The sequence below is a fragment of the Pantherophis guttatus genome, chromosome 1 (assembly GCF_059756535.1).
Source record: "Pantherophis guttatus breed Tessera chromosome 1, ASM5975653v1, whole genome shotgun sequence".
NCBI classification, from domain to species: Eukaryota; Metazoa; Chordata; class Lepidosauria; order Squamata; family Colubridae; genus Pantherophis; species Pantherophis guttatus.
The window spans coordinates 69,362,249-69,381,059 of NC_142063.1; the positions used below are offsets into that span (position 1 = coordinate 69,362,249).

Consider the following 18,811-nt stretch of genomic DNA (forward strand, 5'->3'; position numbering starts at 1 on the left):
TTATGAGAAGAAATGCCATGCATATCGTTTTGAAGTCTCTTTATTGTATAATGTAATTCAGGGAAATAATTAACTCTTATATTCACATGGTAAATTAGAAGGCCAACAATTTACAGGATTTTAAAACCCAACAATTCTGACGTAACACAAACTTTCATCAATCAAATTATTCTAAAATACCAATGTCCTGAAATGTTATTTATTAAGCTAATGGAAACAATATCACTTACCTCTGACATTCCTCGGAATTCATTTAATTTTTTCAAAAGCTGAAGGCAGTGTTCATAGTCATTCCCCACATCACCAATATTAACCATGACGACCTGGTGAGCGACACCAATATCATTAGGAGTCCATTAAAACACAATGAAATTTTCAATGTTTATCTAATGTTTTTTCCCACTTGAATTCAAGTTTATTTTTGGAGTGGCAATCTGCTTCCCTAAATGCAATATCAATAACATGCTAACTAACATACACACTCCTGCATTACGAATTGTTTTGATAACAGTACTTGTTACTTGTTTGAAAAGTTCATGCAAATTGATTCATTGGATCTTTTAAAAAGTACTGTATTCATGAAAGAAAAACAATCCAGAAATCAGTGCAGACGCTTGAAGGAATAAATGCAACATTTTAGTGAATGGATTTAGTAGTTCTTTTCTGACATGTCAATGAATTGTGATTTAAAACATCTGTAATCCTAACCTTTGATTCCAGTCACACTTCTAATTCTTAAAATCTTAAAATCCTGCAACCAGTGGCAGACAAAATGACTGCAAAATGTGTTTGATGAAGAAAAAAGGTTCATGATAACATTAAGGTTACTCTTGAATCTTGGGGAATATTAAATATTTTCAGTTAGTCCTACAATTATCTAACATCAGAGTCCAATAAATGTGTACTTGCACTTCATAAAATTACATAACAGTTTTCTTTAGGCAAAATAAAACTTTCTAAAATACCCAGATAAAATGAACAATAATGCTTAACAAAAGCATTAAATGTCTTAATACATTTTGGAACAAGAAATCTCTCCCCCTTGATGATTACCAAGTTAATGGTTGGAAGATGTATATTTTGTACTCTTTTGAGTATTGCTCACTTTTTTGGAATAAATTTCTAGTGCATAACAAACTAATATTCTCTAGAAGGAGAGCCATGCATATAGAACACAGTAGCAGCCTCCGTGTAATACAGGCTTGATTTATATTCACATATTTGGAAACAGGAAAACACTTATTTTTTAAAATAAAACAAAAGTATACATTTTCTGCTACAATTACCATTTTACAAATGTCTATAAATGTGTTGTCTAAACAGAGACAGTGGTCTGCAAATTCACTAACCTTGTCTCTGATCCAAGCCTCTGTGTGCTCGACTTTTTGTAGAAATTCAAGAAAATCCCTGCTTTCCTCAAGCATTTTTCCATGGGCAGCAACAGCCTGATTCAACATTTCCCACTGTTCTTGGAGCAAGTACATCTTTTGGCGGATCTCTTCCGATTGGGGAATATTATGGTGTAGTAGAGCTTCGCCTCTCTTTAATTAGTTAAGAAGGAATAATTAATAAGAAGATTGAAATATCTCAATGCTATTTCTAACCAACTCAGTTCTAAAAGATTGGAAGGCCAGTGGCAAAGGTTAAACCAGAAGTGAAATCCAGCAGGTTCTGACAGGTTCTGGAGAACCGGTAGCAGAAATTTTGAGTAGTCCAGAGAACCAGCAAATATCACTTCTGGCTGGCCCCAGAGTGGAGTGGGAATGGAGATTTTGCAATATCCTTCCCCCAGGAGTGGGTGGGAATGGAGATTTTGCAGTATCCTTCCCCTGCCACACCTACCAAGCCATGCCCACCAAGCCACACCATGCCCACCAAGCCACGCCCACAGAACCGGTAGTAAAAATATTTGAATTTTTTCATGGGTTAAACACATAGTGTACTTAAGTCCGGTTCCAGGATATCTGATTCAGATTTGTATCCAGCAGAGATGGAGGGATTGATTCATTTGACATGTAAATTATTCAAGATATGAGAGAGAAGTAGAAAGATTACACCTGTCTAATGTTGTCTACCTGTCAGAAGACAGCCAAGGTGATGCGAGACATCAATATATTTAAGGCTGCATATTCATGATTTTTACTGAGATTTTCTAACGTTTACAATACAGATTGATCTGACTGTTTAATGAAGCTAAGATGTAAAACATTTGACCCATCATTTATCCACCTTTTCTATGTATTTTATCTACCTATGGTTTGACCTCATGCTACAGAAGAATCTCACAGGAACCAAAAAACACAAAGCGTAAGCTATGAATACTTGCCATTTTAACAGTTGCAATTATATCCTTATGAGCCAGAATCTCAGCCTCAAAGACTTGATGTTTCTGAAGAAGCTTCATTTTGTCACATGACTTGTTGAAGTTTTGAAAAGAAGGAACCTTCAACTTCTGCATGCGTTCATTAATCCAACCCTCTGCCTGTCACCAAAGGAGCAACACGATTATCACTGCATGTAAGGCTAAGAGTAGTATGTGCAAATCTAATAAGATCATATTTGCTTTTCAGTTCAAGGGTCTATTCAGCCCAACGTGTGACCCAGAGGTGGGTTTTAGCAGCCTCTGACCAGTCCTGGAGAACCGGTAGCAGAAATTTTGAGTAGTTCGGAGAACCGTAGTAAAAATTCTGACTGGCCCTGCCCCCATCTATTCTCTGCCTCCCAAGTCCCAGCTGATTGGGAGGAAATGGGGATTTTGCAATAACCTTCCCCGGATTGGGGAGAGAATGGAGATTTTTCTGTATATTTCCCCTGCCGTGCCCACCAAGCCACACCCACCAAGCCATGCCCACAGAACCGGTAGTAAAAAATTTTTGAAACCCACCACTGGCGTGACCTGAATTTCAAATCTGTAGATTTGCTAAAGATGTGTGTCTCTTGCAAAAGTATTGAATCTGTAAGCCAGTTTGCTATTTCAAAGATGTGATATAATGTAACTCAGGGCTGTCAAACTGGCGGACCATGGGCCGGATGCATCATGCACAGGCCACACCCACCCCAGCTCCACGAAAGGGAAAAACATCGCAAAACGTCACGTGATGGCAACGTGATACCGCAAGTTTGACACCCATGATGTAACTGAACTAGCTTTGAAATAAAGCTGCAGACAAAAGCTTTGCTTAGCCCCTTAATTTTCTACATCAAAAGTGATCAGACTTAAATTAATGCAGTGTAACTTTTTTTGCAAGACTTGATATCCACTATAAAGAGCCAAGTGGAAGCTAATGGTTGCAACATTCCTTCAGGTTTTCCTATAGTTGACTCTCCTGAAGAACTGAGTCAGGACAAGAAATACTGATAAAATGAAGGCTATCAGCTAGTTGATAAAGAAATACCTTGGATTTCTTCCATATGTAGAGGAATGAGATATAATAGTAGCTCTCTAGTACTCATATAATATGTCCTTTCCCAGACTTATGGTCTCCAGATGAACTGGATTTTATTGCTGTAATTCATAGCCCATATACATAGCCACAGTGGCTACAAATTTTGATTTAGAGGCTAATCTAAGTACATCTAGAGGGCACTAGGTTGGGGAAAGCTGCTGTAGCATTTAAATGTTGCATTATATTGTTTATGTTTAAATGTATATAGGAATACATGGAATGTGAACATCATGGTCCAAAACACAAAGCCTCAGAATTATAATAATGTGCAATAGCTCTTTTGATTTTTCTTTCTTTAAAAGATGCGAGAAAAATAAAAAACTCAAAAAGAAGTGGGAAAATACAAGAGGGTCAGAAGAGGGCCAGGTGATCACAGATGTCTTGGTGGGGTGGGCAAGCGTGGGGGTTAGACTGACAGAAGCAGTGTTGTAATTCTGCAGGCATGATCCAAAAGTCTGGAGTTTGTGGCATGATGTCACAATATCGCTTTTGTCATTCTGATGCAAGCAGGGATGTCACTGCAGATGACAGTGTCTGATCTTCTTCAGAAATACCATTGAGCCATGCTGGCGCAGTGGTTAGAATGCAGTACTGCAGGCTACTTCTACTGTCTGCCGGCTGCCTGCAATTTAGTAGTTTGAATCTCACCAGATTCAAGGCTGACTCAGCTTTCCATCCTTCTGAGGTCAATAAAATGAGGATCCAGATTGTTGGTGGCAATATGCTGACTCTGTAAACTACTTAGAGAGGGCTGTAAAGCACTGTGAAGTGGGTTTCAAAACCCATTGCTACCAGTTTGCTCATGGGCGCGCTCATGCGCGCACGCACGATGCTTCTGTGCGTGCACAGAAACATCTGGGCAGGTAGGCGAGCCTCCTGCCGCTGCCGCTACCGGTTCACCCAATCTGGGGTGAACCAGTAGCAACCCACCAGTGCTGTATAGCACTGTGGAGCGGTATATAAATTTAAGTACTATTGCTATTACCTCTTCTGAAAATGAGATGTAGTGATTACTTCCAGATGATATTTTAATTATTCTGCCTCAATTATTTGCTTAGCAGAATGCTTATTTTGATTACTATGTTGAAGCAGGCTGCCTTTTTATATCCACACACATTACAATTAACCATTAAAGGCATTTAATGACTGTTCATTCAGCAACCATTCAAAGTTATGACAACACTGAAAAAGGAGATTTATCATCGTTTCTGAAACTTGGGCTATCTTAGCATCCCATGGTCATCTGATTACCATTTGCAACCTTCACAGCCAGCTTCTAACAAGCAAAGTCAATGGGGAAACAGCAGGAAATCCTAAATTTATCTTAATCACCACGAGTGATTTACTTCATGATTGCAGCTGGAACTGACATCTAAACAGTCATGTGATGTTTCATTTTACGATCGCATCTTTTAGTGACAGAGTTACTGGTTCCAACTGCAATGGAATGCACAATGCACTGCAAGTGGGGCCTACCTGACTACACAATCTGAATGGAGAGTTGGTGTTTGCAAAGAGAATGAACGTTTTTATTTCCCAGACAATGCTTCACTAATACACAATTTATTCTCACCTCAGTTAGACTCCGGTAGAATAGAGCTAGCAGGAGTTCTGCCTGCAATTTTTCTTGCCTACTTTGAGAAAGATCTCTGATGCATCTTCTTTTCTTTAACACCACACTGAGCCTCTGTTGAATCTGCGTTACTTCCAACTCACTACCTGGTTGCAATTTTTCCATTTGCTCCTGAAGAGAGAGTTCCTGAAAGACCAACACTTAAAATCACAACTACAGTTAACTGATCACAGGTTGCATACATAAAATATTATTTTTTTCTACTGGAAGTTCAAAATTGTCCATAACCAAACACCAGTAACAAAAATATTCAGATGTGTATTTGTGTGATATGAATGAGTACAGCTTTCTGAGAACCTCCTCTTACCTTTTTGATATTATCTGAAATATTATTTGGGAAATTTTATTTAAGGGTAAATCGTTAAATTCACTATATTTTGTATTCTGTAATATTTAGTGTCAAACTAAGATATTCTTTCTCCCTAGGTAAAATTTCCCAGATACTTTGCCTGAAGAACTCCCATATTTCTTGAAAATCAACACTTCAAAATGTTCCTATAAAGCAGCTTCTATAAAATAATGTTATATCTATTGTCTGAATTGCTTTCGCAAGTTTGTTGCAGTACTTTTCCAGTCCATCAAGATAACGAATAAACATCAGGTTTTACCTGGTTATTTGCCCATGTCTTTCTTTATATAGTATATATAAAGATTTTACCTTTTCTTCCTGAGAGGCTAGAATCTTCTCAAAAGCTTCCTGTTTCTTGATCTGCTGTATCACTTCATCCACACTGCTTCCAAAATCACAGCTTTTCAAATACATCTGTGAAAAATTGGAATCAGTTTTGGCAATATAGCTTTTTTAAAAAAATACATGGAATTATGAGTCCAAGTCTGTTGCTTCTTGGAATGAAACTCAAGAAACATCAGACGATCAAATTACTTTAAGAGATTTACAAGATGTGTTTCTTACACAGCTCTGGCCTCTTCTTAGTTCAGATATTTGGATTAATCAAGAGAAGAGGCATATAATGTAGCCTATTTGGAGGTTGGGGTTTTTTTTTGGTAAATATTATTTTTAAGAATTCCAAATAGAAAACCATGTTCAACAGATAACATAAAGATTTTTGTTTTATTGATTACATTTATATGCCACCCATCCCTAAAAGAATAAATCTTGAAAATTAGGCACAGGAATAAATCAGATATATACATTCCAAACAGTTTATAATCCCAACCTGAGTCCTCAAATGATCATTTATGTCCTTGTCACCTTGGGTGTAGATTTTTGTAATGAACACTTCACTGGGCTGCCTCTGAAATTTATGTAGCTGGCCAGAATGTAGCATAGTGTAGCATAGCATAGCATAGCATAGCATAGCATAGCATAGCATAGCATAGCATAGCATAGCATAGCATAGCATAGCATAGCATAGCATAGCATAACAGAGTTAGAAGGGACCATAGAGGTCTTCTAGGCCAACCCCCTGCTTAGGCAGGAAACCTTATACCCTATTTAGACAATTGGTTGTCCAATCTCTTCTTTAAAACTTACAGTGTTGGAGCATTCACAACTTCTGGAGGCAACTTGTTCTATTGATTAATTGTTCTAACGGTCAGGAAATTTCTTCTTCTAGGTTGCTTCTCTCCTTGATTAGTTTCCATCCATTGCTTCTTGTCCTGCCCTCAGGTGCTTTGGAGAATAGTTTGACTCCCTCTTCTTTGTGGCAATCCCTGAGATATTGAAACACTGCTATCATGTCTCCCCTAGTCCTTCTTTTTTATTAAACTAGACATACCCAGTTCCTGTAATCATTCTTCATACGTTTTAGCCTCCAGTCCCCTAATCATCTTTGTTGCTCTTCTCTGCACTCTTTTTAGAGTCTTAACATCTTTTTTACATTGTGGCGACCAAAACTGAATGCAATATTCCAAGTGTGGCCTTACTAAGGCATTATAAAGTGGTATTAACACTTCATGTGATCTTGATTCTATCCCTCTGTTAACGCAACCTAGAACTGTGTTGGCTTTTTTTGGCAGCTGCAGCACACTGCTAGTGATGAGTGTGCCATAATATACCCATGTAAGTAAACTGCTGCTCAACAAACTGCATTGTTTGCAATGAGCTTCTGATGATATTTAAGATGCTGGTCACCACCTCTAAAGACTCTGGCTACCTGAGGGCTGTTTATCTCCAATAGTTTCTGCCTGCCTGAAAGATTGGAGAGAGTGGGTGCTTAACGGGTCCCTTTGATTAAACAATGTCACCTGATAGGATCCAGGAAGGAAGCCTTCTCTGTCATGGTACAGTATCTGCCTCTGAACAGAATTCCACAAAGTCCCCAGTCTGACTATTTCTAAATAGTCTTTGAAAACCTGGCTTTTTTTCAGGCCTTGGGTTTGAGTGAGTAGCAAGTCTGTTCTGGGACTGCATATATTGCTAGAATGTTTTCTTCTAAGAAGAAAAGAAGAAATGTCCTAAGAAGGACATTCTTTTTTATATTATTTTGATTTCTATTGTTTTTAATATTGTATGCTTGTGGTCTCTGGCGTCATTCCCAAAGACCGATTGCTATACCCACTTTCCCTGTATACCAAGTTGGGTAATTCCATAAATAAAATAGGTAGATAAATACTTTTTCAAGTGGAACACAGATGAGAACAGAATGCCCCCTGGTGCAAGTAAGTATTTTACACTGCTATCTTTTCTTTAAAATTACCATCTTTAATATATGAAAATGATAGTAGCTGTACCTTTATGTGAATCATTTTATATTACATAGCAAGTGCTCATAAAGCAAATAACTGCAAAACATTTATAACACAGGTAATTGAATACTCTAAGTAAAATATGAAGATATGTGTTACAAGGGATTCCATCCAGTGTCCTGTGAACAGAGCAATGGTGGTATTCAGCCAGTTCTATCCGGTTTGGGCGAATCTGTAGCGGTGGCTGCAGGAGGCTCCGTCTACCCACCTGGATGTCATCACGTCCCATTTTTTATGCTCTGTGAATGTGCAGAAGGTCCTGTGCACGCACAAAGGTGGCACGTGCGCTCACATTTACGAACTGGTAGCAAAGGTAAGTGAATACCAAGCCTGGAACAGAGGCCTATTCACATAACAGAACCTCTCCTTGTTCTTCTCCCCATACCAGAGGTGGGTTTCAGCAGGTTCTGATCAGTTCTGTAGAACCAGTAGCGGAAATTTTGAGTAGTTCAGAGAACTACTGACCCCGCCCCCATCTGACTCTGCCTCCCAAGTCCCAGGTGATTGGGAGGAAATAGGGATTTTGCAGTAACCTTCTCCTGGATTGGGGAGGGAATGGAGATTTTACAATATCCTTCCCCTGCCACACTCACCAAGCCATGCCCACCAAGCCATGCGACGCCCACCAAGCCACACCCACAGAACCGGTAGTAAAAAAATTTGAAACCCACCACTGCCAGATACCCATTCTAAATTGAATCCACTCAAATTGTCATGGTCTCATCTGAGGATGATACCTTAGAAGACAACAGGTCAAGCAGTTCCAAAGAGATTTCTTCACATATTGAGTTACACCCTAATGCAGGCTGGAGCCAGGACCTTCTGTCCAGAACTTTTTTTTAGATTCTACGGTGTTGCCATTCACCCACCCCTTTGAAGGGTATCGATACAAGAGTGACTATTGGAAAGGGGAATTGTTTTGTTTCAATCCCATCTTAAGCACAATATTTACATATCAAACTGTAGCTGCCATTGCCGATGACAATTTGCAGATTCAGAGAGCACAGCTGCACCACTATGTAAATACGGCAGTGAATTTGAGCAGCCCACTAATAAAAGGGATACTCAGAGTGGCATTTCATATTTAACATTATGGCTCCTGAGGTCATTACTTCAAGTATCTGTCAGCTTATCACAGGCTGAAGAATGGTATGCCCGATGTCCTGTAGCAATAATACACAAGAGTTTTCCATTAAAAAAAAAAAAGGAATAGAATAGAATCTTTGTACAGGTAGGAAAGCAGGATTCTGCATTCTAGAACTAAACAATATTTATTTTTGAAATATTCTCCATAAGATCTAAATATTCCACAAAGTATGACACATGAACCAATGTCAGGATTTATCATCTTATTTACATGACAATGAAATGCAGATCATTTTACTGTTTATCTTTTTCAACTAAATCTTACCAAGAAACAATAAAATTTAAAAGAAATCAAGAGATCTTTTAAAAGACATTTTTTAAAGTGAGCAAAAATGCATATATAGAATAATAACAACTAGAAATGTATTTTTCAAATCAGACTGAATTCTGTATTGAAATAAAACTATTTTAAGAAATAGTAACTTTTTTTCCTTCATAGAAATTATTTAAAACTCCATCTTCTACCAATCTGCTGTCAGAATGCGACCCTAATAGAAGACCTACATTTTTGTATACTACATAATACACAAGTGGATTTTTTCATTTGTTGCTATTGTATTTTTCTTCAGCTAAAACTAATATTAAAAATTGGAGGGCTCTAATACCTTGTCCGAAAACCAGATCCATTTCCAAATCTATTTTTTCCTGGTATAAGCTGACAAACTAATAAGGCATTTTTAGAAAAAAAGATTTAATATATTTTTGATTTGAAAATATATGTATATGTGTATTTATGCACACACAGTCTCTTTCCCCCCCCCTCTCTCTCTCTCCCTCCCTCCCTCCCTCCCTCCCTCCCCCCCCCTCTCTCTCTCCATTCATGGTTCTTACTAGTAATAATTAGATGACAGTTTACAGAGAGTATATACATACCTATATAAAATACAAACATACAAACACATACCATTGGGAGACTCAGCAAATGTGAATGGCATTTGCTCTGTGCGCACATGTGTCTGCGCAAGCACACACACACACACACACACACACGCACACAGAGCCACTGAAGGCATAACTTGCTTTACTCCATGTGAAAGCTTGAAACAGTAGAATTTAAGCAACAAGTAGTAAACAGGCTTCCAATGTCAAGAAGAAACAAACCCACCTCCACAGTCTTACAGTTCCTAATCATTCTGCTTTAAGAAAACAAAAGTACTCTTGAAGGCTTTACCATTCCTAGAAACTTTTGTAACAAATTAACATAAGAATTGATAATACTGTCAGTTAAAACTAATCCCAGAAGAAAGTACAGTTGAGGGTACATTTTTCTAAAATGGAATGGAAATCTTCACCACTTTTCTCCCAGTTCCAAAGGACGCAATTTTTACTGAGATAGATGGACACCATGTATTCTCACCATGTCGATGAGATGATGTCTGCATATTTGTTAAGAAGGCAGCTTGACTTGCATTCATTGCAGCATCTGGATCCTGAAGATGCTCTTGTGAAGGCTGGTATTCAGGACAATAAACAGGATTTATGGACAATAAGATACTAGAGCCTTTACAATTTGACTGTAAAGTAGAACCACCCATATCGGAATATGAAGCTTTGATCAAGACTGAAGGAGCTGGCTGTTTTCTGAATTCTCTTACTACTTTAATAGGAAAGGATATCCAAGGGGTGGCAAGTATTAAAGATATCTTGGAAATCTTGGGATGAGCAGGAATTATTCCAATACTAGAAGTCTTCCCAAATTCTTTGCTAGCTGAGTGATGGTTCTGAAAGACGAGCATATCAGGATCGAATGGTGAATGCGTAACTGTTCTTTTGCCAAGAAGGGTATCTGCTTTAGCTAATGTAGATGGAGTCAACCATATTTCTTTGAAGACTGTCTGTGGAGGAAGAATGGGACACTTAGTGGGGTTAGTGACATGAAGTTGTTTAACCTGGTGCTCTGCAGAGTTTCTAGAAGGGATAACTTGATGAGTCTTCTGGTTTCCTCTTGTAAGACCAGGAGATGTAGTTGAGATCTTTTTCAGATGAGGTAATAGAACACTGGAATAAGCAGCTCTAATTGGTTTGATAGCAACACTGCAAGTTGAAATATAGAGTTTTACTGAAGCATGGAGATCTGAAAACTGAGAATTGCACTGATTATAGTTCTGTTCTGTTGACTTGGAGTTGCAAGGTGCAAGAATTCGATACAGATTTTTATTCTGAGATGATGAAGCACCTGGAATGGCACAAAGAGAAACATCTAGACGTGATGTCCAGCATGGTAGAGCTCTTGAAGCAGCTGAATGGAAAGCTGCTGCAGAAGAATGACAAGCACCCCAGTCATTTCCTTTCCAGTCACTTGCTCCACTGCAGGAGACAAGCATCGATTGAGCATCAGTGCTCTTGTATCCTTTGCACTGAGTATCTCTCAAAAGTGTGGGACAGGCAGACTTGAAGGTGGAGGAATTAATACAGCTGTTATCTTTCTCTAAACCGTTCCTCTTTTTTGAGTGTGCCAACACTATATCTAGCCTTGAGCTGTGAACCTCTGAAGACAGGCAGGGAGAAGGCAAGATGTCACTTATTGATAAGGTCTCTGCAGATGATGAATGATCTGGAAAATACCAGGTTGAGTTTGATGTATTTTCTGCTGGTGGCATCCTTTGGAAAGAAGCACCATAAACAGCAGCTCTGGAGATCGGTGATGGAACCACTCTGGCAGAAGACAACGTAACTTCCACTGTGGAAATATAGATGGGTGTGTCTGAAGTCTTGTTAGGAAGATATCTGCATGACATCCTGCAGTTTTTAATCCTATGGTTTGAAAAGCTAAAGCAGTCTCTGCTTCTGAGCTGTTGCTTAAAAGAAATGTTTCATCCTTTTTAGCTTGGCAGTAGAGATGTCCATTCTTCCTCTGGTGTGAATAAGTGAAATGTAAAGAAGTATTTCTATAACGATGGCATCTGTATTTGATTAAGAACGAGACGTAGTAGAATTGGCACGACTACTCATTCAGTCTGCAAAATAATAGGAGCATGCAGCAGGCTGAAAAAACGATCAAGATGATGAGGCAGAAGCCAGATGTGTAGTCCAAGACCTAATTAACAATTCTTAGATTTTTTTAAAAAAAGTTATTAACTCACTGGTGCATCTATAGCCTTGAAAGGCAAGATTATGTTCCACTGGTGCTAAAAGCTAAAGAGCTGCGCTATAATATTCTCTATCCCTCTCTCAATCCGCACAAGGAATAGCAGCTTCTCTGTTTAACAAGTCTTAGAAAAATTTCCTACAACTCTTCCAAGTAATGGCATACCCGGAGTCAGTAATAAAAAAGACAGATATATACTTGCTTAATTTCCTCCATATGTGCTGTTATTTACTTTAGGACAGAGAAATCCTAGACTAAACCTTGCTGAATTCTTCTGAAGCCTTAAGTAATTTGGATGTAACCTAAGCTGCTGGCATAAAATCAAGGCCAGGCACACTGGCACAGAGAATGAATGGGAAAGCACTCTCCTTTGGAACACGACCCTATGCTTTTCTTTCTTTCATATGCCACTGCTGGGATAGCCTTTATATAAATTTAGAGACACAGTTCAGTTCAATCAAGATCCATTGCGATAAAAGACAAATATTCACACGCCGTTAACACCATCCACAAACTCCCTTTTCCAGATACAGATGAAAAGTTAACGGTGCATTGCCTGTCAGTTTTAAACATGCTTGCTTTCTGCTAGCATTGTGCAACTTAACAAGGGTTAACCTGGCTACGATAAAGCTGCTTGAAAGCTCCATCTGAAACTTTGGTGTATGAGACAGGAAAATGTAAGAATTTAGATGAAAGACTTTTGGTCTCAATTGTTTTGTAGTTAGTAAAAAGAACATGATTGCATTGAAATGTTTGGCTAGGATGATATTAATTAATATTAATTGGATATTAGTTAATATTAATTGGTTAGTCATGTTTGTTGTTTGGTTTTAGTCCTGTGTTTATGTGTTTCTATATTTCGCTTCCTATATTGCTTTTCAACCATTATTGTGTGTTAATTTTATTGTAAATATTTAATAAAGATAATTTTTTTAAAAAAAAGACTTTTGGTCTCCTTTCCAAAGATCAATAACAAAAAAACTCCTATTAAACAAGAATTTATCCTCTTCAAATATAGAATGAGCTTGCACTATAACCCAGGTGGAAATGAGTTCAAGATTTTCTGAGCTGTATCATGGATTCAAGAAAAACCTACACGATAATCATACAAGCAGAAACTGCTATTTTAACCAGAGAGTAACTATCAGCAGTTAACAATTTCTTCACTTCTGGGACACATAGCAGCTACCAGGGAAGTAATTTTCAATTGAACCATGATATGTAGAAAAGGAATAATCTCTTCCTTCTCATCTGCTACAACAGCTAATTCCTGATGCTTTCCTTTGCAGCTGCTAACTTAAAAAGCAAATACTTAATACCATTACATCAACCAAACTCAGTATCAGATTGTAATGCCTAAGGCTGTGCTATTTTCCAAAGCACCAGAAGGCAAGACAAGAAGCAATGGATGGAAACTAATCAAGGAAAGAAACAACCTATAACTAAAAAGAAATTTCCTGACAGAGTACAATAAACCAGTGGAATGGCTTGCCTTGAGAAGTTGTAGGTGCTCCATCACTGGAGGCTTTTAAAAAGAGACTGGACAGCCATTTAACTGAAATAGTACAGGATCTCCTCCTTGAGCAGGGAGGTTGGACTGGAAGACCTCCAAGATTCCTTCCAACTCTGTTATTCTATTATTTTGTTATTCTGTGATAGGTTTTTTTTTCTTCTAGAATCAAAGGATTAATTTCACATCATGTATCCTTGCACAGATGTATTATTGACCATGCTATTAAAAAGTCAGAAACCAAATTTCCTTTTAGGGATAACAATAAGGTTGATCAAAAGCAAATGTTTTCTTACTAATATGATACTAATTTTCTATACATGCAACTACCCATGTGTAAGATAGAAGGAATAGGACACAAGGAAGCATAGGACACAAGGAAGAGATTAAGTACTTAATAGATTAAAGTACACCTTATAATGAATTAAAGCACCAATAAAGCAAGTGCTAGCACTACCTCCTGGGAGTTTGAGATGTTGTCCAGGTATTCACAGTCTCGGTAAAATATCTGCAAAAGATGGGTCTTCTCCAGCCATTCCTTCTTTTGTGCCCATACCTGGTACACTCTATGCTTTGCTTCTATCAGAGTTTCCAGTACACTTTGGATCTGAAAAGAAGAAGTCAACTGTTATAAAATGTCAGTAATAATCCACGAAGGGGCAATGGCTGATATGTAATTTATATTGCTGTAACAGAAATATGCTAAGGCTCAATTTCCAATTATAATTACAGCAATTGTCTGTTTATACATGAGGAAGCAGGTGGGTGTGTTTTAATAAAACTCATTTTTCCTTTGAAAAGTATCATATCTTGCTTGGTTTTTATCTCATGAAATCTCTGGATTTAAAAATTTATTGATAACAGGCTAATTTTGTGGAAATGTTGGTGGTCTGAGCTCTGTGCAAAGTTACAAAATTGTATCGTGTATACTATATATATATACTTCTCCTGTTGCCATTTTCTGTTCCAGCGCAAGCTCTTGTCCCAGCTGTGATACTCGCTCATAAATCTCATCTCGAGACTCAATCTCTGGAAATAGCTGCTGATGCTGATTAATCTTCAGACCACTGGTAGACACATCTCGAATGGTCTCCTCAGCTGCCATTTCTCTTATCATCTCAGATGCCCAGGAAGAATAGTCCCATACCTTAAAATTGAGGAAAGGAAATTTAAGATGTGGGGTAAGATTTATATCCTTAAATGACAATATAGGTAACAGATGACATTTCCTGCGGGTCAGTTCACACATAGCATTAAAATGTGGTTGGTTACACATTGTGTTTTGCCTCAAACAAAAAAAAAAAAACCTGTCAAGGCTATCTATCTATCAAGTATAGAATATATGTCCTTGGGCATCAAGGCTCAGCTAAGTTTAGTTTACTTTATTGTCATTGCACCTCGTACAACGAAATTAAATGCCATCTTCAGTGTACATTATAACTATAAAAATAAAACACATCCTTCACATTCTATTCAATTGAATTGAAAAACCCTGATATTGCATTAATATTGCACTATACAGTAGAATTCAATATAGTTACTGCCCTGGGATAGAAGCTGTTTTTTAGCCTATTTGTCCTTGTTTTTATTATCCTGTGCCGTCTGCCAGATGGTAATAGTTTAAAAAAAAGGGGTGCCCAGGATGAGATGGATCTTTAAGAATGTTTTGAACTTTCTTAAGGCAGCGGGAGCTATAAAGCTCTTCCAAAAAAGGGAGAGAGCAATCAATGATCCTCTGGGCAATGACATTAACCCCCTGGAGTTCTGTTCTATCTGCGACTATGCAATTGGCAAACCATACACAGGTGCAGTAAGTTAAAATACTCTCTATGGGTGCAGCGGTAGAAGGTCACCAGCAGTTTTTCATCAGTTGTTGTTTCCTGAGAAGTCTCAGGTAGTATAATCTCTGTTGGGCCCTTTAGACCAGTGCTGCAATGTGAGTGCCCCAGGTCAGGTCCTCTTTTATGTCAACACCCAGAAACTTAAAACTGGCCACTTGCTCCACTCGGTCTCCATTGATAAGCAAGGGCTGGATGTCTTCTATAGCCTACTATAAGGTTCTTGGGCTTATTGGTGTTAAGGACCAAGTTATTGTCTCCACACCACGAAAGCAACCAGTCCACCTCAACTCATTAGGCAGAGTCATACCCCCCGGAGATGAGTCCCACCACTGTTGTATCAATTGCAAATTTAATAATAGTATTACTGGCATGAGTGGGAATGCAGTCATGCAAATAAAGAGTATAGAGTAAGGGATTCAGCACACAACCCTGTAGCATACCAGTGTTAAGAATAAGGGCTGAAGAGATATGATTACCTAATCTGACCCTCTGAGAGTGGCCAGACAGGAAATCCATAATCCAAAGGCAGATTGAATAAGAAAGCCCAAGATCCATAAATTTTTATTAAGTGGATTTTTATAAGTGGATTTATTGCAGCAAAACTGTAAAGCAATTACAAAAGAATTCATGTAACTGCTGTGCATGCATCAAATGCATGTTCTATTTATAACAATTCATGTTCAAATTTCCTGTGCTTCTTTCTTCTTTGCATAAAGCTTTGCATAAAGCTCTGGCAGTAAATCTCTCTTGGGCAGGAGATATAGTTTCCATTTGTTCCTGATTTTGTGATACTAAATGCCTAATGTAATATTAGGCTGTTTTCTTTTCATTTTGGAGAATTCTCAGGAAGCACATAATGATTTTTTAGGATATGTGAATCCAGGCAAAGTCAGTGTTCTCAATAATTGGTACAGTTCTCTGTGGTATGAGAGAGGGATTTTTCCCAGCTCCATTTTAATATGACAGATAAATAATAATTAATAATAAAGTATGCATCTGCTGCAGACACATAGCCCTTCTCCTAAAATATAACAATGCAATTTTATTCTAATTTAAATGGAACAAAAGAACAATATTGTAGTAGAATAGCAATAAAAGTACAAGAGTTTACAGGATTATAAAACCAGTATGAACCAAAATTATAATACAATACAATTACAAAGTAACGTTAAACCCTAAATATTAAAACTACTTTATTTTCCATTTTGTAGAATACTATCTTACTGGTTTGGATGTTGATGGCACTTGCACAGTACTTTGGTAATGATTTTGTTTGGCTTCCAATCTTGACTTCTGACCTTACTAGTTTCAAGCTACATACCTGCAGTATCTCAAATGCACACCGATGTGCCTCTTGCAGTTTTTCACAGAGTAACTAAACTGCCTGAGCCAATGTACTATAATAGAGTACCTGAATAGTTGAGCTAATGGCTGGCTCAAAACTCTGCTCAGCTTTGAAATTCTTGGGGAAAATTCCCATTTTACATGATTGTAATGAAGATAATGCATGACTCTGAACTCCAGGAGGGAAAGGTATGATCGTAAGGTCACAAATAGGAAATAAACGTAGTGTAATTGACTTGGAAAAAAAACCCCAGAAGGAACAGGATTAGGTGGAGCTATTTCCTTGTTTAAATGTTCAGAAAATTCCTTCTATATGCTGGAGATCTGAGTCTACAAAAGTACTAGAAAGATTCAGAGACAATAATATTGAGCTTCATACCCTAGTTTGACCTTCTCTTCAATGGTAAGTTGTGTGTCATCCATTATTATACCTGCCTTACTAGATTGCAATTGTGGAAGGAATTCAAATGAGAGAAGAAAAAAATTAATGTGGTCAGTGTTAACAGTAGGTGTTTGGGGTCTACTGCTGGGCTCCAAGACAATCAAAGGGTCCATTACTAATTCCACGAAATAAAAGAATTCCATGAAATAAAAATCTTGATGATTTTTATCTTGAATTCTGACTGATACTTTGAACTTTGCTGAGCATAGCTGCCAAATTATTTTTCTCCAGTGCCCTAAGTGTTCCACAGTGGAAAACACAAATGGTGCCAGATTTGCTTGCCTGGGTGTATTTGTAGATCTTCTCCTAATCAAAGTGCCTTCTGATTGGTTGAGAACCATATCCAACAAAGACCACTTTGATTATACTTTTCCATCACAATGATCCCTGGTGACGTAGTGCTTAGAATGCAGTATTGCAGGCTAACTCTACCCACTCTACCCATAGCCTGGAGTTTGATCCTGACAGGCTCAAGGTTGATTCAGCCTTCCATCCTTCCGAGGTTGGTAAAGTGAGGACCCAGATTGTTGGGGGCAATATATTGATATTGTAAAAAGCCCAGAGAGTCCTGTAAAGCACTATTAAGCAGTATATAAGTCTAAATGCTATTGCTATAATAAAAACCATTCTTCTCATGGATTTTATGGTCTTGTTGTGGCCCGCCAGAGGCCTGCGCAGATCGTGGCTGATCCCGACGATAAGGAGGCTGGTGTGGGGTCGCGCCAGCAGCCTGCGCAGCCAGCGCTCACATCGGACAGCGAGGAGGATGTAGTGCGAGAGGCAGAGACTCAGCCTGGGCCTTCAGAACCTCCAGAGGCTCCTTCAAGTGGGGAGAGCAAAGTGGAGGAGCCTCTCCTCAATGCTTGAGCATGCAGGGCTGCCAAAAGGCAGGAGTGGCTACTCAGGAGGAGGAGGTCTCCTTGAGAGTAAGGTTAGCCTGTTTAAGTCGCATGCAGTTAGTAATTTCTTGCTGGAAACAATGTGTAATTATTAAAGAGCATTTTTGAAGAGTGAGTGTCTTATCGTATCTTGTCTTCTGGGTTGTTGCCAACCTTTGCCGGACTTTGTTTATTCTTGGTACATTATAACTTTGATAAGGACCGTTGGTGTGTGTCATAATCCTTGGGAATCCGGAGCTGGGGCAGAACAGGTCTTTGGAAGAAAGTGTTGTGACAAACAGTAATAGAAACTCCCCACTCCATTCAATTTGGTTTAGGAAAGTAGGGTAGGAGTGGAAAAACAAGTAATGATATATAAAAAGAAACCAGATAGGAAGACTATATGAGCAAACAAAAGTGAAATAAATAAAGAAAAGAATTTGGGAAAGTCAACCTGAATACTATAAATTCAGGAAAATCTCAGACACTATGATAAAAAAAGAACTGCATGGATTTCAAATATTTTGAATAACTACCCTAGAAATTTATTAGATAAAAGAACTTTACAAAGATTGCTGTTGAGACAGATACTTTTATGTTTTTCATAATAATTATGCTGTCAATATTATATTAAACTTTTAATAGATCCATATGAAAGATGGATGTCAACCTTTAGCCTCATAGAAGATCCTGCCTGCAGGACAAAGGTATCTTCTTTTCCTCAAGACCTAAGCAGGGTTATGCATCTTTAGAATGTATACTATAAATGATATG

General features: G+C 38.1%; 1 protein-coding gene across 1 annotated transcript in view; it reads right to left on the minus strand.

The window, feature by feature from the left end:
- SPTBN5 (spectrin beta, non-erythrocytic 5) overlaps positions 1-18,811 on the minus strand; it is a 114,246-nt gene that overhangs the window by 44,324 nt on the left and 51,111 nt on the right. Inside the window, exons 33-40 of the mRNA XM_087882182.1 lie at positions 14,476-14,679; positions 13,990-14,139; positions 10,263-11,645; positions 5,738-5,842; positions 5,020-5,205; positions 2,327-2,482; positions 1,350-1,541; positions 231-323 (exon numbers count right to left, since the gene is read on the minus strand). Of these exons, the coding sequence (XP_087738308.1) occupies positions 231-323; positions 1,350-1,541; positions 2,327-2,482; positions 5,020-5,205; positions 5,738-5,842; positions 10,263-11,645; positions 13,990-14,139; positions 14,476-14,679 (2,469 nt within the window). The remainder of the gene's footprint in view (positions 1-230; positions 324-1,349; positions 1,542-2,326; positions 2,483-5,019; positions 5,206-5,737; positions 5,843-10,262; positions 11,646-13,989; positions 14,140-14,475; positions 14,680-18,811) is intronic.